General features: G+C 40.9%; 1 protein-coding gene across 3 annotated transcripts in view; it reads left to right on the top strand.

Annotated features, from left to right (window-relative positions):
- PPP3CA (protein phosphatase 3 catalytic subunit alpha) overlaps positions 1-27,357 on the top strand; it is a 306,754-nt gene that overhangs the window by 228,662 nt on the left and 50,735 nt on the right. For all 3 annotated transcript variants that reach the window (XM_034770986.1, XM_034770988.1, XM_034770987.1), the window contains 2 exons: positions 1,012-1,157; positions 7,685-7,824. In XM_034770986.1, coding sequence (XP_034626877.1) covers positions 1,012-1,157; positions 7,685-7,824 — 286 coding nt within the window. The remainder of the gene's footprint in view (positions 1-1,011; positions 1,158-7,684; positions 7,825-27,357) is intronic.

Below are 27,357 nucleotides of genomic sequence, written 5' to 3'. Positions count from 1 at the left end.
CCACCAGGGATATTATGCAGTTGGGAGGGCAGGTAGTTTTGTTAGGCAACGCCTCAATTAAGATTTAATCTATGGTATGAAAAAGCTTAAGAATACCTTTAAAAGATTGTTACTTAATATAGGGCATTTCCCCTTCTAAATTGGAAGTGTAAACATACAGTATCATGCATTTCTTGTAAGTTTTTTTTTTTTTAATGACATTCTTTCCTTTATTGTATTAAAGAATACTGGGATACTTCAAAGATTATTGTCTGTAGACCTTGATTTGCATAATGAATAACCTTTGTCTGCAGTAATATAAACTGAAGCTATTGCATGGTTCCACATTCCCACTTTAACATAAAGGATGGGAAAAAAATGTTAATTGGTTCAAATGCTCCATGGTTTACTGAGTTTAATATGCATATTGGTAAATTAACATTTTGGATTCATTGTATTAGCTCATTCATTTCACAGTGATGTTTCTGCACATAATTAATTACAAGGATGTGGGTTAAAGTTCAGATTCCTCTGCATAGAGCTGTTCTTTATGGGAAATCATTTAGTAGAGAATAATAAGTTTTCTACAGAATTTCAAAGCTTTCTATGGAATTTCTTAACAGGAATATAATTCTGTATTAAATTGGTTGGTTTAACACTTCTGTAGAAAAAAAATTCTATATTAAATTCTATAAGCTTTTAGACTAACTTCTATGGAATGCTGTTGAAGTTCTATAGAATCTTAGTAGTTTCATCTGTATTAAATTATGTAGAATTTTCCCAACAGCATGTAAAAGTAACCCAGATCTCTAGTGCCCAAAATGTGGGGGGGGACTCAGTATGCACAGTGATTTATTTTCTGTAAAATATTATTTAGGATTTTATGATACAGTTCTACTCCCATTGAAGTCCGTTGGCCCTTTCTAGTTAAGAGCAGGACCAAGCCCTTAAATTACTCTTTATTAAATTAAATTAATCTTTTTCTTTAAAATACTGAACATCGTCTTCTGATACCATCTTACTATCCAAAAGGTAAAATAAAGTATTCAGAACGAGTATATGATGCCTGCATGGATGCCTTTGACTGCCTTCCCTTGGCTGCTCTGATGAACCAACAATTCCTGTGTGTACATGGTGGCTTGTCTCCAGAGATCAACACTTTAGATGACATCAGAAAAGTAAGTCTGGGTACTGTTCAAGTCTAATAAACATTAAAACCATGTATTAACATAAAATGAGAGGGTTTTTTAATGTAGTTAATTTGTTTAAGATTTATAGGGAAAGTTATTGGTTTTTCATTGTCACTTTGCATTCAAACTAATCTTGAACACTGTCGTCCTTTTCTGGTCTTTCTAAAACAGGAAAAAAAGGAAATTTGGACCTTTATTTTATTGAGGAAGCCTCCAAAATCTTTGTTAGTAATAAAATGTAGGATTCATCTTCTTTGCTTTTTGAAAAATTAATTTAAAGTAAATAAGTTTGGAAACATAGTCGAATGTGGAGTCGTTAGATCATTCCTTTCTTTTGGAACATTTTAAGCATCCTGTTGATTATTTATTGTGGGTTGAAATAATTGAGTATTGTGAATTTATTTGGAGAAATAAAACATGTGTACATGTGTGGGTTTTTATATAACTATACTTGCGACAAACATAATAATAGATTTTATATGGCAACCAAAATAACTTCAGAGATGGGTAGTGAGCTCTTTTAAAAATCTGGCCCTCATTTATGCCTTAATGGGAGCTGAGCTATTTTGAAAATCTGGTTGCAATAGTGGGTACCTGGCATGTGAAAATCTGTTCCAGAACTTTCTTGAATTCTGGCTCTGTGTTCACTTTTGCACCCTCAGATATAAAACTGAACCTGATAAGCTATTCTCATTGGCTGGGTAGCAGAATCAGTGAAAAGACAACTAGACATGCCTCAAGCTGTGTCCTGTGTAACCTGCTCTGTGCCTTACTGGTCTCAGTATGGCTCTGCTACGGAGGAGCAGAGAAGTAACAGTGTTCTCCTTCCCCTCCTTTCAATCTAGAGTGCATCAGATTTTCTTGAGACAAGTGGACAGGAACAAACTGAGAAAGCAAGAAATGCCTCACTCCATATGTCTTGCCTCCATCATACTATTGCAGCAGCAATGTGTTTGCAGTGAAACTAATGACATACTCTAAATGCAGGTAGTCGAAATGGGAACCAGGGATTGCCTTGTTAGATGTGAGTGTCTGTAGAACACTTAATATGCTTTAGGAGGTTGATTTTCTACCACAGAGGGAGGACATGCTCATTTACTTTCGTTCCCTACTATCTAACTGTCAGTATTGCTTTGAATTACCCTGCAAAATTTTCTCTCTGTAAACTGAGGAGTCTGATGGCCAGGGTTACCTGGACAAGAGTCCTGTCTTTGGAGAGACAGAATCTTTGTGATTCTTGTCTTGCATTTTTTCCAAGTAGAACAGTCTCCAGTTCTGCTGTGACAGTGAAAATGATACTGATTCTTCTTGACATTTGTCCCTTGGAAGACCTCCCCAATTCTGAAAAATGTTTCCAAAACCTTTCATTTGTGCAGTTCAGTTCCCAAGAAAATGTTGCTGTGTGCTGTCTTTTAATTGCATAACATGGCAGACCATTTATTCAGTGTTCAGTGCTTGATGAGTAATATGTGACCGCTGATAATCACATTTTCCTTAGCCATCATTTGAATAAACAGTACAGATTCCCTGATTCAAAGGCTCTTTCTAAAGGTTATTTTTTAGTTATTTCACTAACTACACTGTGCCATTCAAGTCTACTTTCCCCTGAAGGGCCATATCCCTCTCAGGCAAGGTCAATAATGCTTTTGGAAAAAATCCTTCCAAACTGTCTGTTCTTGGTCTATTCCTTGTGTGCATCCAGGGACCTCCTGAGGTGGCTTAATGAATGTTTTGGCTGCTGCTTGCAAGAAATCCAGTCATTCTCACTGGAAGGTGATTTCTTTCTGCGACCTTTCTGTCTGTTTCCAATGCGATGTAATGCAAGATGTCTTCTGCTTGTTATCAGTAATAGATCTGCAGTTGCTGGCATTAGAAAGAGCCTTGCATGTGAATTGCAATGGAAATTTACTTTTTCCCCCCTTTCCTTTTAAGGGTGGTAATTTCATTTCTCTTGACCTAACCCTTAGGGTGGGATTCTCAAAAGACCTTAGTTTTGGCCTAACTCTTCTTCCATTGCAGAGCAGAGTGAGGCCAATCCTGAGCACTTCGGAAAATCCTCCTTTTAAAAGATGCTTTGTATTGTGAACTGTCTCTGGTCTAGATTCACTATCTAAAAGATCCCACTTAGAAGCTAGTGAGGCCATTCAGAAATAACCACTGGAGTTGAGGAGGTGAGCTAGGAATTTTTCACCCTGCCTCAGTGGAGCCAAGTGAAGAATCTAAGGTTGTTATGAACATATCAGGCTCACAACTATCTGTAGTGATTCTCACTTGAATCCAGATTCCAGTTCAAGATCTTTCCCCTGGTATTCCAAGGCCTCCGTGGCTTGACCCTAGCTTCCTGAGTTGTTTTTCTCCTTCTGAGACTGACTTCACACAACAACTAAGTTCCACTGGAACAATGAAACGGTCTGGCAATAGGAGAGAAGGTTTTGGCATGTCAGACACAGAACTTGGATAGGAGCTGGACCCAGAATGTGGAGTTCACTTCCCACAAGAGATAAAATGACTGCAGATGCAGCCACTTTAACTAAATGCAAAATTTATTTCTTTGACTTTTCCTCAATACGCTACACAAATGCACAAAACTCTCTACATTTATCAAGCTGTTTTTCTGTTGGCACATCTACACAGCCTGCAGAAGTGAGCCTCCTTGCCTGGGTCAACAGACTCAGGCTCGTGGGGCTCGTGCCGAGATTCTAACAATGATTGTGTAGACCAGTGGTTCTCAAACTTTTGTACTGGTGACCCCTTTCATACAGCAAGCCTCTGAGTGCAACCCCCCATAATAAATTAAAAACACTTTTTTTACATTTTTAACACAATTATAAATGCTAGAGGCAAAACGGGGTTTGGGGTGGAGGCTGACAGCTTGTGACCCCCCCGAGGGATCCCGACCCCCAGTTTGAGAACCCCTGGTGTAGACTGCACTTTGAAGTTGTGACTTTTGAGCTGAAATCTGGGCTCTGAAGCCTAGGGAGGAGGATGGGCTTCAGAGACTGAGTGTTTAACCGGGGAGTGGAGGCTCACTTCTGCAGGCTGTGCGGACATACCCTTCCAGGCTAAGGACGGAAGAGAGAGAGAGAAATACGTTTATATTTCAGTTTACTTGGAAAGCCTTCAGGTACAAGAGTGACGGAGCCATATGTGATGCTTTGGGGTTTCACCCAGAGCAGTTAAGGGGTTGTGTCACCATGTGCCCTGTAACCCTGGGTACTTCTGTGCTGCGCAGCTTTGGCTCAGAACTGTGACACCAGTAGCCTGCTTTGCAGCACAATGACCTCACCCTGGCCTCCACCAGCCTGGTTAACCCTTGCAGCAGGGTGATACCAAGAGTCCTTCCACTTCTAAGTCTCCCCAAAACCATCTCCCCTGCAGTGCTCAGCCCCTCTCTCTGTAGCACTCACAAAGCTTATCAAGTTTGCTACTCCTTTAAGGAGACAGTACACAGCACCATCCTGTTAGTTTGACCGAGGATTTTATTCTTCAGTTTGAAACAATGCACTGAAATGGTTGTGTAATAAAACAAGATTATGTTTATTAACAAAGAACAGGTATTTAAGTGATACCAAGTAGAAAGAATTGAAATAGAAATGGGTACAAAGTAAAAATACGCTTATAAGACTAAAATCCAAGACAAACTAGTCTTTTGTCCAAAGAAGTTTTCTCACCATGGTCACTCTTGCAGCACAGTTGGCCAGTCCTTAGCCAGGATCCAATATAGAGCCCAAAGTGCTTGGTTTCTTTGTCTTCTCAGGTGAAGGGTGACAAATTGGCTTTTTGCCTCAGTTTATATTTTACCAAAGTGTATTTACCCTGTTTCCAAAGGCAGGAAGGCTTTCTATGGGTGCAGGCTCCATCCCCTGTTGAGATTAAGTGATCAGCTTCCTCCCACTTGCTTGTCTGATGGCTTTGTTTTACCTTGCATGTAAATGGGCCTTTCGTTGTCTTAGGTCACACCTCGCTTAATTTGCAGTGGAGGCACAGTCAAGGCTGTGAAACAACACTTCTTTGTCTAGGACAGGCTGAATTCATGCTCTGCCTCCCAAACACCTCTTAAGAACATATTTCCAGCACACATCTGTAACTTTATGTATACAGTCCATTTATCTATCATACAATGATTTTCAGGATCAGCGTATCACCAGTTTACATGACACCTTTGAGATGCATACTATGGAGCAATGAGTGTTTCAGGCTCGATATAAGTTACAATATGGGGATCCCTCTGCCAGTTGGCATTCAGGGGCTCCCAGAGTCACACTTCCCTGCTTATAATGCTGCAGGAGGGTTAGCTACTGGCTGAACCTTAGGCCTATTATTGATCCTTCTTTCCTGGCTGGGAGATCAGAACCTTCTTTCCTGGTTGGGAGAGAACCTGTTTCTCTCGTTGTTTGATCACAAACTTCAAAGCATAATATCAGTAAGTATTCATAATTCCTCATAAAATGTTAATGCATACATTTCAGAATGGTATCAATCACCAGTGGTCACTGGCTTTCATAAAAGACCTTACTCAATATTCTTTTATATAGTACAATAATATAATGTACAATCAGTTGATTCAATTGCTTATTCTTTATGGTTCGGACCACTTGTTCTTCCCCCTGGGATGTCTGGACCCTGATTGTCAGACCAGAAAAATACATAGATATTTCAACCTCTGGAAGCTTAGCCTGCAGACAGCAGGTTTAATAAAATGAGACAGAAGATCAGATCTCTCTAAATCTGACTGTCCCTTTAATGGTGCTCCATTAGTCCAGCAAAGGAGGTATTAATGCAACAGCCAGTCACTACCACAGTGGTGTTTTAGAGATGTAGAAACATGGTTAGCTTACACAGAAATGAATAGGCTTCCAAAATGAAAACATCTCCAATATTTTTAACATCTCAGGTGAGGTATGTTACACTGATACCTGTATTTAAGTGTCTTGTTAGATTTTGTTTTTAAACTTCATAAAGGTTTATGAAGACAGGCATTACGCTGCTTAAATTCCATAATTCTGTTGTTACCTATTCTTTAGTCTAGGGAGATTGCCCCCTCCCACAATAATGCAGCACTGAAAGAAATCTTATATAGTATTTTATATTACAAATGTGTAAATTGAAACCATTCAAAATTAATATTTTTCATTTTACTTTTAAAACTTAGGGATTTTCACATTTGTAACACTTGTTGAAGGAGATTGGCAAATAAAACTACACTTTCTTTCCCATTCTTTGAAACTACTAAATAAATCGTTGTAATAGCCAGGAATACTTTGTATCATGGTGAGAAACTGATACACTAGTAGTAGCTTTTTCATTTACACCAATTTGATTAAAACATTATCTGCGTTTTAATTAATGAATGTAAAGCTGTATTTGCAAGCTAAAGTTTTGATTAAACAGAAATAGTCTCTTGCTAAAAATTTGTTGTTTTCACAGCATAGCAAAATGGTAGGTTAAAATTGTTTAATGTTTAAATTCCAGGTTAGGGTCATTAACATTTTCAGAATTTTTTTCATTAACAAGTCTATTCATCCTTGGCAATCAGCAGGTTTTTTCATAATTATGAATGTGTTATTTTATTTTGCTGTATTACAGTTACAAAGGCATGAATTATTTAGAGGTCTGAAACAAGTTAGAAGTGTGGGTTTGCGATGAATATTTCATGATGAGCATGTGAAGGTAGAAATGCAGAGGCCTTCTCTTATTAAAAACTTTTTAACTGAGTGTGGAAAAAATGAAAAATCACTTATATTGCCTTTCACTTCCTAGACAAAATGAAGAATTTGATAGACTTGTCAGACTGATTTATAAACATATCTTTTACAGGGTGCTTATATATAATTTTTGTTCTGAAAAATATCAATTTTTAATGTTGCTCCTAGTTTTTATGCTGTCTTGTTTGCAGTATAACTGTATAATTTGCTAATTTTTAACAGATTCTGAAAGAAAGAGGGATTCTTTGCTGCAGCTAAATCAGGTTAAAGTAGAAGTTAATGAAAGCTATGAGATGCTACAGTGCAGTGCCATTGCCTCAGTACTTTAAAATTTTATATTAGATATATCTTAATTGAAAGAAATTTGTCCTGGTATGACTGTTGTCATTTTCCCTTAACAAGTCCCTAGCTCCTTTAGTCAAGTTTCATGATGGATGAATAGTCCTAAAATACAGCAGGTCACCCAATATTTGCCCACGGCAGGGCAGGAACTAAAGAGTCACGCTTCAATTGCACAGAATGGAGCAAAAGCATCTGTCCTCCTTCTCTTTTAAATGCAGAGATATGACTCACTTATGCTGTAGGTGCCAGCTCCATTGTCATCCAAGTATCCACCATATTAAAGATGAGAGCAGCTGGGACCCAAATTGTAGTATGCTGTGGGCCTCAATTTGCAGGTTTATCACTAATATGTTTTTTATGGATGTTTTCTGGATGCCTAATAACAAGTTAGTATCCAATCTATGTATATTTTTAACTTCCTAAATAATAAAATGTAAAAAGTTAGTATTTCTGTCTTATTTTTCTTAGTTAGATCGATTCAAGGAGCCACCTGCATATGGACCTATGTGTGATATCCTGTGGTCAGATCCCCTAGAGGACTTTGGAAATGAGAAGACTCAGGAACATTTTACTCACAACACAGTTAGAGGGTGTTCATACTTCTACAGGTAGGGTCATTTCCTTAATGAATGATTCTCTACTGACTAGATGAACATTTGGAATCATGGATGTTATGTGCTTGCTTGCAATCCGCACCGTTCTTCTAATCATAATAGTGTGTGTTTGGGAGTGGGGCCTATATTGTTGCATGGGCTTTGTTTTATTTTCACTTCTTTGTTTGCCATTGTTGAATTGCTCTACAATTTCTGGAAATAATGTTGACTTTTTAATTAGAGAAGTTTTAAGGTAGGTTTGAATGTTGGTCATTAAAAGATCTCGCCATCCACTGTGCTGAAATGATAGTTAAGAGTTGATATGAAACATGCATGGCTCCTAAACTTAAGACTTTATACTAGGAATCTGACATAGTTGTGATAATTTGAGTTTAGGATGAAATTCTTTGCTACTTGGTCAACTTCGGAGCTGAGCAAATAATTTAGACAATGAATCTTGAATTTTTTTCTGTTCTGTACCTATAAACCAGGGGTCGGCAACGTTCAGCACGCAGCTCACCAGGGTAAGCACCCTGGCGGGCCGGGCCAGTTTTATTTACCTGCTGATGTGGCAGGTTCGGCCGTGGTTTACCGTCCCGGGCCAATGGGGGCGGTGGGAAGCGGCGCAGGCGAGCAATGCGCTGACCGCGGCTTCTCGCCGCCCCCATTGGCCCAGGACAGCGAACCGCGGCCAGTGGGGGCCGCGATCGGCCGAACCTGCCACATCAGCAGGTAAATAAAACTGGCCCAGCCCGCCAGGGTGCTTACCCTGGCGAGCCGCATGCCAAACGTTGCCGACCCCTGCTATAAGCAATTGTGATTTTTTATTTTTTATTTTTTTTTAAATATTTTGCAAACTTTTAACACTCGGTCAATTTGATTGTGAACAGTTCTCTGTGATAAATTCATGATATGAGTGTTGGTTAATTGTGGTTGGTCAGATACAGTACAGGATATTATATTTCTTCCCTCGCTGAATGAGTACACCAGCACTTCTGGTGCACCTTTCCATGGTTTTGAATTTAAATTTTGATTTCTATGTATATAGCTTTGAAATTGGCTTTCCAGGAATGTTCATGCCAGTGAAACTTAAGTGTGCAACTATTCCTGGAAGGTGAATGCAAAACGAGTACAAATGCATTTGAAAACCAGAGTGAATATTTGAAGAAAAATATGTTCAGTGTTTTCCCAGCTCTAATCCTCCTATTCCCTTCTTGGAGAGTTCTTCTTTCCCTACACAAGTGTGGGGAGAGCAGTAGGCTGTCTTTTTTCCACTCCTAGCCTGTTTGAGGCAGCCAGTGTAATCTTTTTCACTCTCCTTATGAAGCGAAGGGGGCCTTGTTATGGGTTCTGTCTCCATTTCCCTTTCCACAGTGTGTAATGGGCCACAAAAATACCACATCTTCTCTCAGAGCAGGTGCTTTGCTAACTATATATTTGTTCTTAGCATCAGACCCAAAAGCATGGAGTATTCTTGGAAGCATTTTCTCACAGAAAATAGTCTAAAGAAGTGCCTTTGAGATTGTCCTGGTGAAACTTTCAAGCCCCTGTACTTCAAGCCCCTGGGTAATCCATGGTATTTGGGTCTTTGTCTTCTGTCATGTCACCAATGCCATGACCACTGGGCTTCGATTCTGAGAACTCCCTTTTTGTGGAACTCTCATGTTGTGCTCCAGTGGCATTAATTCTCTAGGAGCAGCTTAGAATAGGAATATATCAGAGTGACAAAATTTGGCAGAGAGGAGAAAGTGATAATGTGAATGGTGCATTTCATTAAAATTTTACTAGGATGTGGGTGGGACTTCCTTGCTCAGATGATTGTTAATCGAAATGAAAGGTTCCATATCCTGGCTGACCAGTTCCACTTCACCCCAGGGTTAGCAGTGTCCAAGCTTGGGCTTTCCGAAGAAGCTCAATGAGAATTTGGCACTCAGTTCCCATAGGTTCCTTTGAAAACCCTTTCTCAAACATAATTCCTGTTTCACAGCTGTTTGGGGACCTTTGTGCAGTGAATTGGTAGCCTCAGTCCATGTCTAAAAGCCACAGCCAGGATCCTTTGTGGCACTTTTAGCAAAGAGGTGAAAGATAGACTGCACCATGGAAACTAAATTCCAGTCTCGTCCACAGCATGTAACCCTCTAGAGCAAGGGTGGGCCAGTATCAGAAAGGATGAATTGCTGCTGCCCTTGCTGTTCTGGTTCTGTGGTTAACTGATGCTGCAGTCTTCACATCTATAAATTCTGACACTACCCACAACTACTAAATTCATACGGATGTCTTGCTTTTAGAGAGGATCAGCCCAAATGCAGATGGGGCTGGGGCTTTTTGTTCTGTGTTTGATTAGTGCTTAACACAACAGGGTTTTAGTCCATGACTTGGGGTATGTCTACACTACGAAATTAGTTCGAATTTATAGAAGCCGGTTTTATAGAAATCGGTTGTATACAGCCGATTGTGTGTGTCCCCACATAAAATGCTCTAAGTGCTCTAGTCGGCGGACCGCGTCCACAGTACAAGGCTAGCGTCGACTTCCGGAGCATTGCACTATGGGTAGCTATCCCACAGCTATCCCACAGTTCCCGCAGTCTCCGCCGCCCCTTGGAATTCTGGGTTGAGATCCCAGTGCCTGGATGATGCAAAACAGTGTCGCGGGAGGTTCTGGGTACATGTCATCAGGCCCCTCCCCCCCCGTCACAGCAACGGCAGACAATAGATTTGCGCCTTTTTACCTGGGTTACCTGTGCAGACAACATACCACGGCAAGCATGGAGCCCGCTCAGCTCAGCTGAGCTCACCGTCACCATATGTCCTCTGGGTGCCGGCAGACGTGGGACTGCATTGCTACACAGCAGCAGCTGCTAACTGCCTTTTGGCGGTAGACAGTGTAGCATGAGTGATAGCCATGGGGCTGGCAGCCATAGGGCTGCATTGCACCAGCCCCTTGCCCTTTGGTAGGCGATGGTATATTATGACTGGTATCCGTCGTCGTCGTACTGGAGTGGCTGTCAATCATGGCCACCATGGGCAGACATGCTACTGTTTCGATGATGATGGCTACCAGTCGTAGTATACTATTTTCTGCCAATTGCCCAGTATTGTCTGCTAAGCACCCAGAAGAGGCCGAGGGCGATGCTGGGTGCTGGCGGACGTGGGGCTGGCAGACATGGGGCTGCATTGCTACACAGCAGCAGCCCCTTGCCTTTTGGTAGACGATGGTATATTACGATTGGTAACCGTCGTCATCGTACTGCAGAGGCTATCACTCATGCTGCACCGTCGGCTGCCAGCTTAAGATGTAAAAAATAGATTTGTTCTGTATTCATTTGCTTCCCCTTCCTCCGTGAAATCAACGGCCTGCTAAGCCCAGGGTTTTCAGTTTAATCTTTGGGGGGACCATTCTGTGTGACAGTTGTTTGTGTTTCTCCCTGATGCACAGCCACCTTTCTTGATTTTAATTCCCTGTTCCTGTACCTGTACGCCATGTTGTCACTCGTGCCTCCCTCCCTCCCTCCTGCCCTCCCTCCTTCTCCTGGTCCATCAGCTACTAGTTTCGCGCCTCTTTTCTGACCAGGCACCATAGCTAGCACTGGGATCATGGAGCCCGCTTAGATCACCGCGGCAATTATGAGCACTATGAACACCACGCACATTGTCCTGGAGTATATGCAGAGCCAGGACATGCCAAGGCGAAACCCGGACCAGCCGAGGAGGCGATTGCAGCGTGGCGAAGAGAGTGATGAGGAAATTGACATGGACATAGACCTCTCACAAGGCACAGGCCCCAGCAATGTGGAAATCATGGTGTCACTGGGGCAGGTTCATGCCATGGAACGCCGATTCTGGGCCCGGGAAACAAGCACAGACTGGTGGGACCGCATCGTGCTGCAGGTATGGGACGATTCCCAGTGGCTGCAAAACTTTCGCATTCGTAAGGCCACTTTCATGGAACTTTGTGACTTGCTTTCCCCTGCCCTGAAACGCCAGGATACCAAGATGAGAGCAGCCCTCACAGTTAAGAAGCGAGTGGCGATAGCCCTGTGGAAGCTTGCAACGCCAGACAGCTACCAGTCAGTCGGGAATCAATTTGGAGTGGGCAAATCTACGGTGGGGGCTGCTGTGATCCAATTTGCCAGGGCAATGAAAGACCTGGTGATATCAAGGGTAGTGACTCTGACCAACATGCAGTCAATAGTGGATGGTTTTGCTGAAATGGGATTCCCAAACTGTGGCGGGACCATAGACGGAACCCATATCCCTATCTTGTCACCGGAGCACCAAGCCACCGACTACGTAAACCGCAAGGGGTACTTTTCAATGCTGCTGCAAGCCCTGGTGGATCACAAGGGACGTTTCACCAACATCAACGTGGGATGGCTGGGAAAGGTACATGATGCTCGCGTCTTCAGGAACTCTGCTCTGTTTCGAAAGCTGGAGGAAGGGACTTTCTTCCCGGACCAGAAAGTAACAGTTGGGGATGTTGAAATGCCTATCGTGATCCTTGGGGACCCAGCCTACCCCTTAATGCCATGGCTCATGAAGCCGTACACAGGCAGCCTGGACAGGAGTCAGGACCTGTTCAACTACAGGCTGAGCAAGTGCCGAATGGTGGTGGAATGTGCATTTGGACGTTTAAAAGCGCGCTGGTGCAGCTTACTGACTCGCTCAGACCTCAGTGAAAAGAATATCCCCATTGTTATTGCTGCTTGCTGTGCGCTCCACAATATCTGTGAGAGTAAGGGGGAGACATTTATGGCGGAGTGGGAAGTTGAGGCAACTCGCCTGGCCGCTGATTACGCGCAGCCAGACACCAGGGCGGTTAGAGGAGCACAGCAGGGCGCGGTGCGCATCAGAGAAGCTTTGAAAACGAGTTTTGTGACTGGCCAGGCTACTGTGTGAAACTTCTGTTTGTTTCTCCTTGATGAACCCTCCAAACCCCCGCCCCCCGACCCGGTTCACTCTACTTAAAATGGGTTTTCAATGTAAAAGGAGGGGCTGCGGTTTCCCGGTTAACATGCGGCACAAACCCAAGTAAACCACCCCCCCCACACACACACACACGATTCTCTGGGATGATCACTTCACCCCTCCCCTCCACCGCGTGGTTAACAGTGGGGAACATTTCTGTTCAGAAGAGCAGGAACGGGCGCCTCTGAATGTCCCCTTAATAAAATCACCCCATTTCAACCAGGTGACCGTGAATGATATCATTCTCCTGAGGATAACAAAGAGAGATAAGGAATGGATATTGTCTGCATGCCAGCAAACACCGGGACCATACGCTGCCATGCTTTGTTATGCAATGATTCCAAACTACGTGCTACTGGCCTGGCGTGGTAAAGTGTCCTACCATGGCGGACGGGATAAGGCAGCCCTCCCCAGAAACCTTTTGCAAAGGCTTTGGGAGTACATAAAGGAGAGCTTTCTGGAGATGTCCCTGGAGGATTTCCGCTCCATCCCCGTACACGTTAACAGACTTTTCCAGTAGATGTACTGGCCGCGATTGCCAGGGCAAATTAATCATTAAACACGCTTGCTTTTAAACCATGTGTAATGTTTACAAATATTTACAAAGGTACACTCACCAGAGGTTTCCTGTGTGCCCTGAGGGTCTTGGGTGAGTTCGGGGGTTACTGGTTCCAGGTCCAGGGTCACAAACAGATCCTGGCTGTTGGGGAAACGGGTTTCTCCGCTTCCTTGCTGCTGTGAGCTACCTACAGTACCTCCATCCTCATCTTCCTCGTTCCCCGAACCGTCTTCCCTGTGTGTTTCTCCAGTGAGAGAGTCATAGCACACGGTTGGGGTAGTGGTGGCTGCACCCCCTAGAATGGCATGCAGCTCCGCGTAGAAGCGGCAAGTTTGCGGCTCTGCCCCGGACCTTCCGTTTGCTTCTCTGGCTTTGTGGTAAGCTTGCCGTAACTCCTTAATTTTCACACGGCACTGCTGTGTGTCCCTGTTATGGCCTCGGTCCTTCATGGCCTTGGAGACCTTTTCTAATACTTTGCCATTTCTTTTACTCCTACGGAGTTCAGCTAGCACTGATTCATCTCCCCATATGGCGAGCAGATCCCGTACCTCCCGTTCGGTCCATGCTGGAGCTCTTTTGCGATCCTGGGACTCCATCACGGTTACCTGTGCTGATGAGCTCTGCGTGGTCACCTGTGCTCTCCACGCTGAGCAAACAGGAAATGAAATTCAAACATTCGCGGGTCTTTTCCTGTCTACCTGGTCAGTGCATCTGAGTTGAGAGTGCTGTCCAGAGCGGTCACAATGATGCACTGTGGGATAGCTCCCGGAGGCCAATAACGTCGAATTCCGTCCACACTACCCCAATTCCGACCCGCAAAGGCCGGTTTTATCGCTAATCCCCTCGTCGGAGGTAGTGTAAAGAAACCGGTTTAAAGGACCCTTTAAGTCGAAAGAAAGGGCTTCATCGTGTGGACATGTCCAGGCTTAATTCGATTTAACACTGCTAAAGTCGACCTAAACCCGTAATGTAGACCAGGCCTTGGACTCATTGGCACTACTGCAATACAAAAGTAATAATAATAATTCCCATGTGACCTGTGATGGTTCCTGGGGATACCGAGGATTGTGAGGCACCTCACCATTTCCTGCCCTTAGCATGAAGAAATCTTGTCTGTGCCTGTCAGGGTCAGCTCTCTGACTCCACCAGCTACTGTCAATAAAATCACTCCCCTCCAGGCCTACTCAGGCCCTATTGTCTCTTTACAGGTACCAGTAGGCATACTCCAACCCTCGAGTCCTCTGAGCTTCACCCGCAGTGTCCTACCCCTGATCTATTGGATACTCCCAGAATTACCAGATCTGCTGTTCCCAAAGGAAGTACATACCACCGCTTACTGGTTACACCTTAGCCCACAGCACTTAAATTTCTTTATAGAGAAAGCAAATATAAGTTTATTTAACAAAGAACAGAGATTCAAATCATAGCAAACAGAGCTATTGGAAACAAAGGGTTACACACAAAATAAAACAATAATGTGCATACTAGAGCCTAAACTTAACTAATAGGACATTATGCTATAAGAGTAAAAGCTCACCTAAAATCCTTCCAGCATATTACAACCAGGTTTGGCTGTGATCTTCCATTCATAAAGCAATCCCACTGTCAGCTTACTTCCTAGATGAAAGATGCAGAGTTTGTCTCTGTCTCTACAGTTATAATCCAAAAATCCATTCTCATGACTTATAAACAGGATGACAACCCTCCCCGCTTTCCGCTAGTTGATTTTTCCTGTGTGCTTCTTTCTTCTTTTTTACAATCTCTTATTAACATTCAGCTCAGACTCTAGACAGGCTTCCATTGCGAAGCAGACAGTACACACATGACCAGACAAAGAGGGATAGTCATCTCTTCCCTTCTGCCTGACAGGAGTAGGTGGATCATCTTCTGGTGACCTGCCTTAACTCATAGACCTTAAGAACATGATTTTCAGTGTAGATACGTAACTCCTTATGTATTATCAGTATATACATTTCATAATGATTGATGACCAGTGTGACACTGGCTTTCACTAAAAACCTTACATGACACTTTTCAGTGAACTAGTATGTAAATACCAGACTCGTAGACACCAATCCCCTTATGCACCCCTATGCCCTCTGCCAATTGGCACCAAGAAGTCTCTGGGTCACACTGACCTTTTTAAACAATTGTGAAATGTTACTGCACATGGTTAAGGGAGATGTCTGGCGGACTAGCTGCCTATAGTTTTAGCTTTTTCTTTCAGATCAAAATTTCTCAAATTTGATATTTAAATTTCTCCCCTAAGATAAGACGTAGATAAAGACATATACTGAAAATTTTAAAGATAAAGTCTTACTCCTGTTGTTTGAAGAGAGAAAAATAGTACCAATTGGGAAGATAACTTTCAACACATGATGAGAGCAAATCTTAAATTTTCTTTGTTGGTTATTAATTTCCTCTTAGGACTCAGCCTACTTCATGCTGACTGTTTCCATCCCCCAGCCTTGTTAGGAATATACGAGTTGCTGTAGAAGAATACACCTAGGCTCTGGCTAGTCTGATGTCCTGGCTCCAACAATGCTAAATGTTCTAAGTGATGGTGAAAAATACTAATACGGTGCCTAATTGTGCAGTACTATACAATTCAAAGGAAACTTCTTCCCGACACAAGCAGGTGTCATCTGTATCCAAGCTAGTATAATGGTAGTTGCTGTTCCTGTAACTTTGTCACAAGCATTTACGTCTTTTTTGATATTTACTAAGCCCAGTGATAACCTGTGGCAGTAAATTCCTTATGATAGTTTCGGGCTGTGTCAAATTTTACCTGCGTTTTGTTGCAGCTCTCCAAAAAGAAGTGAGAATCATTCCAAAACACCAACTTCACAGTTAGAAAAACATGGTTTTAGATTCTGTAGTCACTACCTCAAGACTCACGAATTCATATTTCAGAAGAATCTGTACCTTCAGTTATGTCTATGCTGCAGCTGGGAGCGAGCCTCCCAGCCCGGGTAGACAGACTCATGATAGCTCGGCTCAAGCTAGCATGCTAAAAATAGTGTGAATGTTGCAGCTTCAGCAAAGATTTGAGCTAGCCGCTAGAGCTCAAAGCCTAGGATCAGGTGGGCATGAGACCGAGCTGCTGCCCAGGTCTCAACGGTCACGTTGTTATTTTTAGCTGAGCTAGTATGAGTTTGTCTACCTGAGTTGTGAGGCTCGCTCTCAGCTGCAGTGTAGACATACCCGTCTAGGTCCCTTTTTAAACCTCTTTGTATGTTTGAAGAATGTGACCGTGTTCTAGTGCTCAGTATCAGTCCATTAACAGGACTCGGTTTCCTCATTGTAAATCAAGTTTTTGCAAAAGTTGCATCTAAAGTGGAAAGGCCAGGGATGGAAATTGAACGATAAAGGTCAAGAAGAATTCAAAGACATGTGTGAGCCCAATATAATTTCTTCTAGGTTAAGAAATGTTCATTGATGATAGGAAATAATATTGTAAGAAATTCACATTTATTTAGACATATTTGCTATAATGGCAATTTCAAGTGACCTTTCTGTGATTTAAGATTATTTCCCACAGTGAAATGACATGAGATAGATGACCTTAGCAGTTAATGTAGCTTTCCAGCCCAGTAAATCTACTATATTCAGCCAAATCCTGTGTACTTATCAAGCCTTTAGTCATCTTAGGAAATGGTTTCAATGCACATGAAAAAGTTGAAAGAGCTTAATTTACAGTACCCTGATAATCTTTCTTTCCACATTTATTAAGTGGACAAATTGGTATGGCCCACTGAATTTAAAACTGCTCAATGTTTTCCTTTAAAAAATCTCAAGTGTAAAAGATCTTAAAACCACTACAGCCAACACTGTCAAATGATGGTGCCTATAACTCAGGATCTAAATCCACTTATGTGGAAACAGGCAAAAATAAGTTGACTTTTTTCCGAGTTGCTGAGCACCTGCAGCTCCCTCTGTAAAGAGGACGTTTAATAAATATTTTGCATCCAACAGATTTTGGTATGATGGTTAATGTGTGGTTTTTAGAAACTGGAAACATGAATGGAAAGTAGCTACTGTGACATTGTAGCCACAAATACATAATGCCCTTAAATGTTAGCAATGTCTTCTTCCTTCTCCAAAAAACAGCTACCAATGTGATCTATTTTCTTCTGTGCCTCCTAAACTTTAAGCATATATGTCTTCAGTCAAGTTAGCTAATGTCAAATCAAGAGAAATCAAAGTACTGATTTAATGAGGTGTTACCTATGCAGACTAAAATTTTTTCAAGTATTGTTTTTAAAAATGAATAAGTCATGGCCAGATTTCACCACCCTTACTCACATTGATAGTACCTCACTCTGTGAATACTACTGAGTAAAAATGACAGAATCTGGCCTTAGCATCCATATTAGAGTTCATAGTTTATATGAAAGCCTGGTATTCTATGTTTGTATATCTTTTCTGTACCTGTCAGTCACTGACAAAATTTACATAATGGAATCTGGCATTAATATTGATGAATCGATACTGTTTGGAAACATATGCTTCAATTGTCCCTATGGGAGAAGAACAATTTCCTGTTTATTTAGCAAAATATCTGATTACTTTGGTTGGTTGGTTTTTTGCTTTGTTAGTTTGTTTTTTACATGTGTGAATAGTCAGTTCTGTTGATGGTCCATCATATTTCCTCTCATGCGTAATTACAATATCACTCTGAAGTGCAACTCTTGGAGACCTTATCTATACACATGCTTCTGCATAAGAAAGGTTGGAAATATGGCAAGAGACCACCCTGGCTTAACCAGGAGATTTTCAATGATCTGAAACTCAAAAAAGAGTCCTACAAAAAGTGAAAACTAGGTCAAATTACAAAGGATGAATATAAACAAATAACTCAGGTCTGAGGGACAAAATTAGAAAGGCCAAGGCACAAAACAAAATTAAACTAGCTAGAGACATAAAGGGTAACAAGAAAACATTCTACAAATACATTAGAAGCAAGAGGAAGACAAAGGACTGGGTAGGCCTGTTACTCAGTGAGGGGTGGGGAAACGATAACAGAAAATGTGGAAATGGCAGAAGTGCTAAATGACTTCTTTTGTTTCAGTTTTCACCAAAGAGGTTAGTAGCGATTGGACATCTAGCATAATGAATGCCAGTGAAAATGAGGTAGAATCACAGGCTAAAATAGGGAAAGAACAAGTTAAAAATTACTTAGACAAGTTAGATGTCTTCTAGTCACCAGGGCCTGATGAAATGCATCTTAGAATACTCAAGGAGCTGACTGAAACGATATCTGTGCCATTAGCAATTATCTTCAAAAAGTCATGGGAAGATGTGAGAGATTCCAGAGCACTGAAGAAGAGTGAATATAGTGCCAATCTATAAAAAAGCGAAATAAACTGATTGGTCTTGATTGTTCTTAACTTCAGTACCTGAAAATATAATGGATCAAATAATTAAGCAATGAATTTGCAAACACCTAGAAGATAATAAGGTGATAAGTAACAGTCAGCATGGATTTGTCAAAAACAAATCATGTCAAACCAACCTAATAGCTTTCTTTGACAGGGTAACAAGTCTTGTGGATGGGGTGAAGTGGTAGATGTGGTATATCTTGACTTTAGTAAAGCTTTTGGTACTCTCTCGCATAACCTTATCATAAACAGACGAGGGAAATACAACCTAGATGGAGCTACTATAAGGTGGGTGTATAACTAACTGGTTGGAAAATCATTCCCAGAAATAGTTATCAGTGGTGCACAGTCAACCTGCAAGGGCATATTGAGTGGGGTCCCACAGGGATCAGTTGTGGGTCCAGTTCTGTTCAATAATTTAATCAGTGTTTTAGATAATGGCATAGTGAGTACACTTACAAAGTTTGCAGACGATACCAAGCTGGGAAGGATTGCATGTGCTCTGAAGGATAGGATTAAGGTTCAAAATGATCTGGACAAACCGGATAAATGGTCTCATGTAAATAGGATGAAATTCAATAAGGATAAAGTCAAAGTACTCCATTTAGGAAGGTGCAATCAGTTGTACACATACAAAATGGGAAATGATTGCCAAGGAAGGAGTACTGCAGAAAGGGATCTGGGGGTCATAGTAGACCACAATCTAAATATGAGTTAACAGTGTAACATTGTTGCAAAAAAAGCAAATATCATTCTAGGATGTATTAGTAGGAGTGTTGTAAGCAAGACACAAGGAGCAATTCTTCCGCTCTACTCCACGCTGATTAGGCCTCAACTGGAGTATTGTGTTGAGTTCTGAGTGCCATATTTCAGGAAAGATGTGGACAAATTGGAGAAAGTCCAGAGAGGAGCAACAAAAATGATTAAAGGTCTAGAAAACGTGACCTATGAGGGAAGATTGAAAAAATTGGGTTTGTTTAGTGTGGAGAAGAGAAGACTGAGAGGGGAAATAACAGTTTTCAAGTACGTAAAATGTTCGTACAGGAGGAGGGAGAAAAATTGTTCTCCTTAACCTCTGAAGATAGGACAAGAAGCAATGGACTTAAATTGCAGCAAGGGCAGTTTAGGGTGGACATTAGGCAAAACTTCCTGTCAGGATGGTTAAGCACTGGAATAAATGGCCTAGGGTGGTTGTGGAACCTCCATCATTGGGGATTTTTAAGAGCAGGTTGGACAAACACCTGTCAGGGATGGTCTAGGTAATACTTAGTCCTGCTTTGAATGCAGGGGACTGGATTAGATGACCTCTCAAGGTCCCTTCCAGTTCTACAATACTATGATTCTCTAGGAAAACATGTTCTTCCTGTTTCTTGAGAGTGACTTGTGTAGTTGAATGGTCTTGAAGATGCCACTTGGATTTTGCATCTCAAAGGAAGTGGTACCAAGAGACGAAGCAGATAAACAGGATTGGGGAAGTTTTAGAACAATTCAAACATTTCTCATTCTGGTCCACCCTGGCATTGCACGTCAGCATTCTTTAAAAATGTGAACTATTGTATCATTTACTGGATGGGGGTAGAATTTAAATGATTTTTTTCTCTCATAGCATTCATACAAAGCCACTGAGAGTGTGCGTGGTCTTAGCTGTGAAAATTGCCATTGAATCCTTGCCCAGCTTGTTTAATTGCCTTTGTGCCAGAGCTCTGGCAGAGAGTTTTGGGAGCTCTGTTGCACTACTGTGTTTAATAACAGCATCCCATGTATAATATATCAAGTGTTTCCTATTGCAAGTATATATGTGTGCAAGTTTAAAATTCACTGTATGTGAGCGCTTGTGCATGTAAGACTCGTTTACTTAATGACTGTGGAAGAGTGCACAAAGGGGGCCTGGGCCTGGGCCAACAGAAGTCATTTAGAATTTGAGCAAATGCTCAGGGATTTCCTTCTCTTTTCCTCCTGCCTCAGCGTTCATTGACCTCTACCTCCTAATTGTTTGGTTATTATTACTGTTTAATATTTGTACTCCTGTAATGCCTAGAGGCCATTAATGTGAGTGTAGTTGGCTGCTCTTTTGTACTGGTCATTAATTTAAAATTTGCTTTCTCATTCATATGCTGCAAGGAACTTTAAGTTTAAAAATCAGTCAGAGAATTCTGAAATATTCCAGAGAGATTTGAGCAAATCAGTTTGAGTATCTTAATGTAAACTATCTAGCTGAAGTTATTACCATGACACTACTAAGTTACCTGAATTGTCTTTCAAGGTAAACATAACTGGGTAAATACCTGACAGGTGGGAGAGCTAAGGAGGTCATTAATAACTTCTATGGTTGTTCTACTATGATGACAGCTTGTGTAACTTCCAGATAAATCCATTTTAAAAGGATACCTTAGTTGATTGTTTTGTTTCTTTCATCTCCTCCTCTGTGTCCCCTGTAACCCGTAGGTGCAAATATATCACAAAAGTAATTTATTCAGTAGAATAAACTTCAAATTAAATACTAGATATAATTAATACCTTTCAGTATCTGTGAGCCAGATTCTCTTGTCTGGTTAAGTTATGCTTGGCATGTGACAAGGGTGCAGGGGGGGAAGATAGCTTTACTCTGCCTTTTCACTCCCCTGGTTTTAGAGACAGCTGGGGCCTTAAATTTGGGCCTGATTGAAATCTGTTCTATATTATGCCTGGCTGCCAGTGGTTCCTGTAAGCCATGACAGCCTCTGGATATTACTAGGGCATAAGAATATATGATTAAACCCCATATGCTGGGGAGGGGAGTCTGACAAAGGAGCTGCTACTGTTGTTATGTATTCTGGTAGTATCTAAAGGCTTGAACCAGGACTGAGGACCCATTGTGCTAGGAAAAAACATAGAACAGAAGGTGGTCCCTGGCCAGAAGATGCCCATCCCCATAGTGCATATGTTTGAATGAACAGAAACATTTGTAAATCCAATATCATTTTACAATAGTTCATATTTATACAATATTAAATAATGAATATTATCTAAACAGCTTAAATATCACAATATTTTAAATCAAAGCATTTATCGTGCATAGATTCTGGTCTTCGCTCTGTCTGCTACTATATTGTGTTTCTTTTTAGCATGGCTGATCCTTCCAATAGGCAAGTTAGGAAAGCCAATTGGTAGACATGTGAAACATGCACCTGAGTGTATTTATTGCAGAATTTATTAGGCTTCCCCAAACATTGGTGAAACAAAGTGCAGTTAATGAGAGGACTGTTTCCTTCTTAGTTAATGTTAACCGTGTTGGTTTCCCTATCACAGTTGCATAAATAAAGGTGATGACCATAGTAATCCAAAATCTAACTTATACTAAGATAAATTGTATAAAAGGATTTAACCTAACACAGGTTTTGAAGAAAGGAAAATCAGACTTGTGTTCCGAGAAGAGTAAATCCTTTCTAATTTGTCACTAGCCTATTCTGACTCACCAGGGAAACAGAACTCTTCTCTGATTTTCTATGACACATGAGATGCAGTCAGAATGCTAGACCATGCTGGAAAAGCTTGCTGTCTTTTCTCTTGACCAACTGGGTTTTCTGTTTGGCTGATTGAATTTCAGGTTGGACTCTGCAAGGCAGGGTGAAGAGAAAAAGCATTTCTGAAATGGAGTAATATGTATCATACTGCAGTAGCAAAGGAAGAGGGTACTGCGTTCCCATAGACTTTATTTTATTAAAATGATTTCCTGCCGCCTTGTTCCCCTCATCCTCATTGTCCTTCATTTTATTCCTGGATAAAGGAAAGAGTAGAAATGTTAAGAGATTTATAGGACCAGGTGCTACATTTTTTCCGTGGGTTGGGGGCGGGGAGGAATTCGTTGTTGTCGGATGAGGAGTTGTACCTGAGTAAGAACTCTGGGATTTAGCTTGTGGAAAACTTTTTTTTTTAAATCTCAATTTGTAGGGGTTATAATAGAGGCATTCTAAATTTTTTCAGCAAATTATTTTTGATGAAAAGCCATTTTTCAACCCAAAAAATCATGTTCGCAGAACATTTTAATTTTAAGAAAAGTTCTGGTTTCTTGGTGGGAAAGTGAAAAATTTTCACAGAAAATGTTTACCAAGCACAAAGTGTTTTTTTTTTTGTTTGTTTGTTTTTTTGCCAAAAATGTTTTTCAAAACCAATCTTTTTCTGTACTCTAGATCTAAAGTTTCCAGCTCTATTGGTGACCCACATAGGGTGTTAGAATTTGTTTCTTCACATTGTAGTTTTAAAAATGTCTGAAATTATATTAAAAAAAACCCCCGAGGTTAAAAGAATATTAAGATTGCAAAGTCAAGCTTAGGAAATACTAGAATGAAGGTTGCACATGCATTATGTTAGTCTTTAATTATATGATCGCACACTATCTTTTTCATAGGAGTCTGCCTCATTCATTAGAAGACGGATGATGGTCAGAGGATGAATTAAGGTTGTGTAGTGAATGAAACTGTTGTCTGAGCGAGCCCTGCATCTTTTGTGGCAGAAACTGTAAGGTGTGTAGTAAATGAGGCGAGGGTCTGCAGGAAGAGAAGGGATGGTCTTGTGGATTACATAGTTGAATGTCACTCTGGAAAATTGGATTCTCTCCCTGTCTCTGCCCTAGAGAATAGTAGGTAATGCTGGGCAATGGGGAAGTCGCTTAAACAAAAATTTTCACAAGTGGCCACCGACTGTGCGTTCTTCATTTTCTGAGAACGCAAGGTGAAACTGCTGTGGCTTGATTTCCAGAAGTGTTGAACACTCACAACTGCAAGTGACATCAATGGGAGCTGTGAGGTGACTATATATAGTGCTATAAAAATACCAAGTACTCTGAAAAACTAGTCCCTAGGAATCTTATAGACTTCAGATTATTATGATGGTCCCTTCTGTCCTTAGTCTGACCTCCAGCACACCACAGGCCATAGGAACTCACCCACTTACTCCTGTAATAGGCCCATAACCTCTGGCTGAGTTTCTGAAGTCTTCAAATATTGATTTAAAGACTTCAAGTTACCATTTACTCTAATTGAAACCAGCAAGTGACTGGTGGCCCATGCTGCAGATAAAGGCCACAACAAAAAAACAACCCAGGCTCTCTGCCTATCTGACCTGGGGGGAAATTTCTTCCAAACCCCAAATATGGTGATCTGTTACACCCTGAACATGTGGGTGAGACCCACCAGCGAGACACCTGGGAAAGAATTCTCTGTAGTAACTCAGAGTCCTCCCCATGTAGTGTCCCATATCTGGCCTTTGGAGATATTGCGAATAGCAGGTGAGTAGGAATCCCAAAATTAGTGGGCATTTTTGACAGTTGGTTTGATCATGTTGTACTTCAGTTCCTCATATGTAAAGTAATAATAATTAATACCTCTTCACCTCACAGGCATGTTGTGATGATTAATGAATTTGTCCGTGAAGCACTCAGATATTATGGTGATGAGCACCATAGAAAAGACCAAGAGGAAATAATATTTTTATATTCACTACAGGGTTTGGATGTTTTTCGGTACATAAGGTCTAGAGCCACACACTGATCGATGAGGATTAAAGGAAATATTGAATTTCTACCTGTGGTGTACACCATACATCCTGTGCATTGAATGACAGGAAATCTGTGGAAAATAATATGTGATTCTGTAATTAAAGACTGTATCATAATACATATGCTCATGGGGACAAATTATGGCAACCTCAAGTCTGGCATTTTCTTAACTTTTGAGTGCTTGACTTTGCAACATTAACTTCTTTCCAACATACTTTTATGTAATATCTTGCAATATGTTCAGAAAGAGAAAAAAAATGTTCAGTTATTGCAAAGTTACCTGTTAACATGAAATTGAATTTCTGAGAATAACAAAATCTCTCTAAAGTTCACCTTTTGTGAGCATGAGAGAGAGTGATTCTAATAGTATTCCTTTGGGAGATCATTGCCTAACTTGGGAAAACTTGCACAGTCAGTTAATCTTACAGAATGAAAGAAAGGTTACAGTATTGAAAAATTAGGCCTCTTGAATTGCCAATGAGACCATTTTTAAGAGAGAAGGTTATAGAGCCTTATCTTTCATTGGTGAAATCAGTAACAAAGGTTACACTCAAGGGAAATTAATTTTCTCTTTCAGTCAAACAAAAAAAGTCAATTATACCTTAATAGCCATAGAGAGTAAAGCTCATAATAGCATGCTAAACAAAAAAAAAACAAAAAAACTTTGCTAAGTAGACACTGAATATGCATAGATTTATTCCTCTTGAACTTGATATAAATTGATTTTTAGAAGTACATGGAAATTTCCATTGAAATTAAGAATACAAATGGGATCTTACTGAGTGGTACAGTATGTTCTAGGAAACAAGATTCCTTATCACACAGAAAACGATATAGACTCTAAAATAGGATTTGTGCGGGAAAAACATATCTTTACGCTTTCTGTTATTGGGAACTAAACTTTTATACTCCTCAATTTACAACTGAAGACCCTGTTAACATGAAGACAGGATATGAGTAGCACTGAAACCAATAGAAATCTAAACAGTAAAGGTGTGTGTGTGTGTGTACAGGCACGTGCACAGACATATATAAATTGTTGCCTATTTGGTACTGGCGACTGAAGTCCTATATAGCACATTGTAGACTTTTTCCACATATTGTCCCCCAAATGTGCCTTAACCCTGAGCTGGAGAAGATGACCCTAGAAGTGATAGAATGGTTTCAAGGGTATGTCTACCCTGGAGTTGGAAGATCTAATTTCCAGCTCAAGTAGACCTACTTGCACTAGCTCTGATCATGCTAGAATGCTAAAATTAAAAGTGTAGCTCTGACGACACTTGCAGTGGGAGGGATTAGATGCCAAAGTGTGATCCTGTCCAAACCCACAGGTACGTACCCCTCCTGCTGTTCATGCCATGACAACTACACTTCCAATTTTAGTGCTCAGTGAGAACTAATGCAGATATATCTTCTTGAGCTGGAGATTGCATGTCACAGCTTCTGTATAGACATACCCTGAGACAGCCAACAGGAGTGTTAATTCAGATAGTGGCTTCTGTGATCTGATTACTTATCTAGTAGGTCTAATCACTTACTTCACCAAAGAGAAAAAGGTATTTCCCCAGAAGGAACTGTTTACTGACTTCTCATAGATGCAGAGAAAATGAGTCCTAAAACAGTTCACCACATGAACCTCCCCATTAGTATTAAAGGACATTGAATTCGGTGGGAGTTTTGAGTTCACAAGGAGTGCAGGATTGGGCCTTAGCTATATATACTATTCAAGAAGACAAGCTTCTCTCTCAAGAGGGAAAGCACTGTAAGCAGTTTAACAGTGTAGCAGCTCCACCGCTTGGTACGTTCTATTGACCCTGTGGATACTGATGAGGAGCCAGATGCAGCTAATGAAAGGATAATATTTTCAATGAATTAGTTATAGCATTTTAACTCCTGTGAATGACATTGAAATGGAAGGAGGGACCCACCATGTTTGTTTTGTTTTTTATATTATATTATATTTTACTTTTTACTGTTTTCAGTACATCCTTTTTCATGCAATAATATTTAATACTAGGATGAAAAAAAGTTATAAAGAAAATAGCAAGAAATTATAAACTGCACTGATAATGACCATATTCAACTGTCAGATTTTCCATTATAAACCCCAATTTTCAGGGGTTAATGTCTAAATTCATAAAATGTGTTCCCTCACCTCTTGTCTGAGTGGCAGCCAGTCAGCATTTATAGGGCAGTTCACTCCCCAAATCCTATTGGATTTCAGCAATTTAAGCTCTTTTATAACTGTATGCTTTTCAGACCTTTTTAAATACAAAACATGAGGATGGTTTCTGTGAAGGGAGTGAAAGACAGAGGGGTTGTGTCTGAAGCAGGTAACATACCAGTTCTGTTTGGGCAGTAGATCCAAGGAATGTTCAGCTCCGAAGTTGCTCATCATCAAGATAGATGAAGATTCCTGCCAGACTCATCAATTCCTTCTGCACTAAGTTGGAAACTGGTATCAATGTTTCCCTTGGGGAGATCTGAAAGGAGATGACGAATAAGTTTTCACCAGTGTGATTTTTCACTCTATTTCCTATACTCAAAATCATGGGAGACTGATCGTGCATTGCTGTGAAGCCTGAGAGAACTCAAAAAGCCCTTATCAGATTAAATCTTGACCAGGAGGGGTATGATGAATTTTTGAAATTATGGTGTTGAACACATCTGAATCCTGTTCGCCCATTCACTTCACAGTGCCCTTAATACTTTGGACGTAGGGACCTTCTCCTCACAACCAACCCTGAAGTAGGTAAATGGTAAATATCCTTATACTAGAGATGAAAGAAATGTGAAGTTCAGATAGGTTAATTGACTTGTCTAAGGTCATGTAGCAAGTCACTGCCAGAACCAGGATTAAAATACCGCTGGTATTACTACTAGAGTTTGCTTAATCCAGCAAACCAAAAGTTTGCAAACTGTGGTCCCTGGATCATTAGCTGCATGTCAATAGATGGCTAGCCATATTATTCTGGTTCTTGTCTTTGTTTCCAGCTGCTAAATTTCATTAAAAGACAATAAAAAATTAGTGCTTCCCATTGTATTACTTTTTTAATGTAAACAACTGCTGTAGTTGCCACGGGCTGTTTTGTGGTTGTAAATGGAAG

Source organism: Trachemys scripta, chromosome 5 (genome assembly GCF_013100865.1).
Source record: "Trachemys scripta elegans isolate TJP31775 chromosome 5, CAS_Tse_1.0, whole genome shotgun sequence".
Lineage (NCBI taxonomy): Eukaryota > Metazoa > Chordata > Testudines > Emydidae > Trachemys > Trachemys scripta.
Note: the sequence above shows the minus strand (reverse complement) of the source record. Positions and strands in the feature narration are given on the sequence as shown.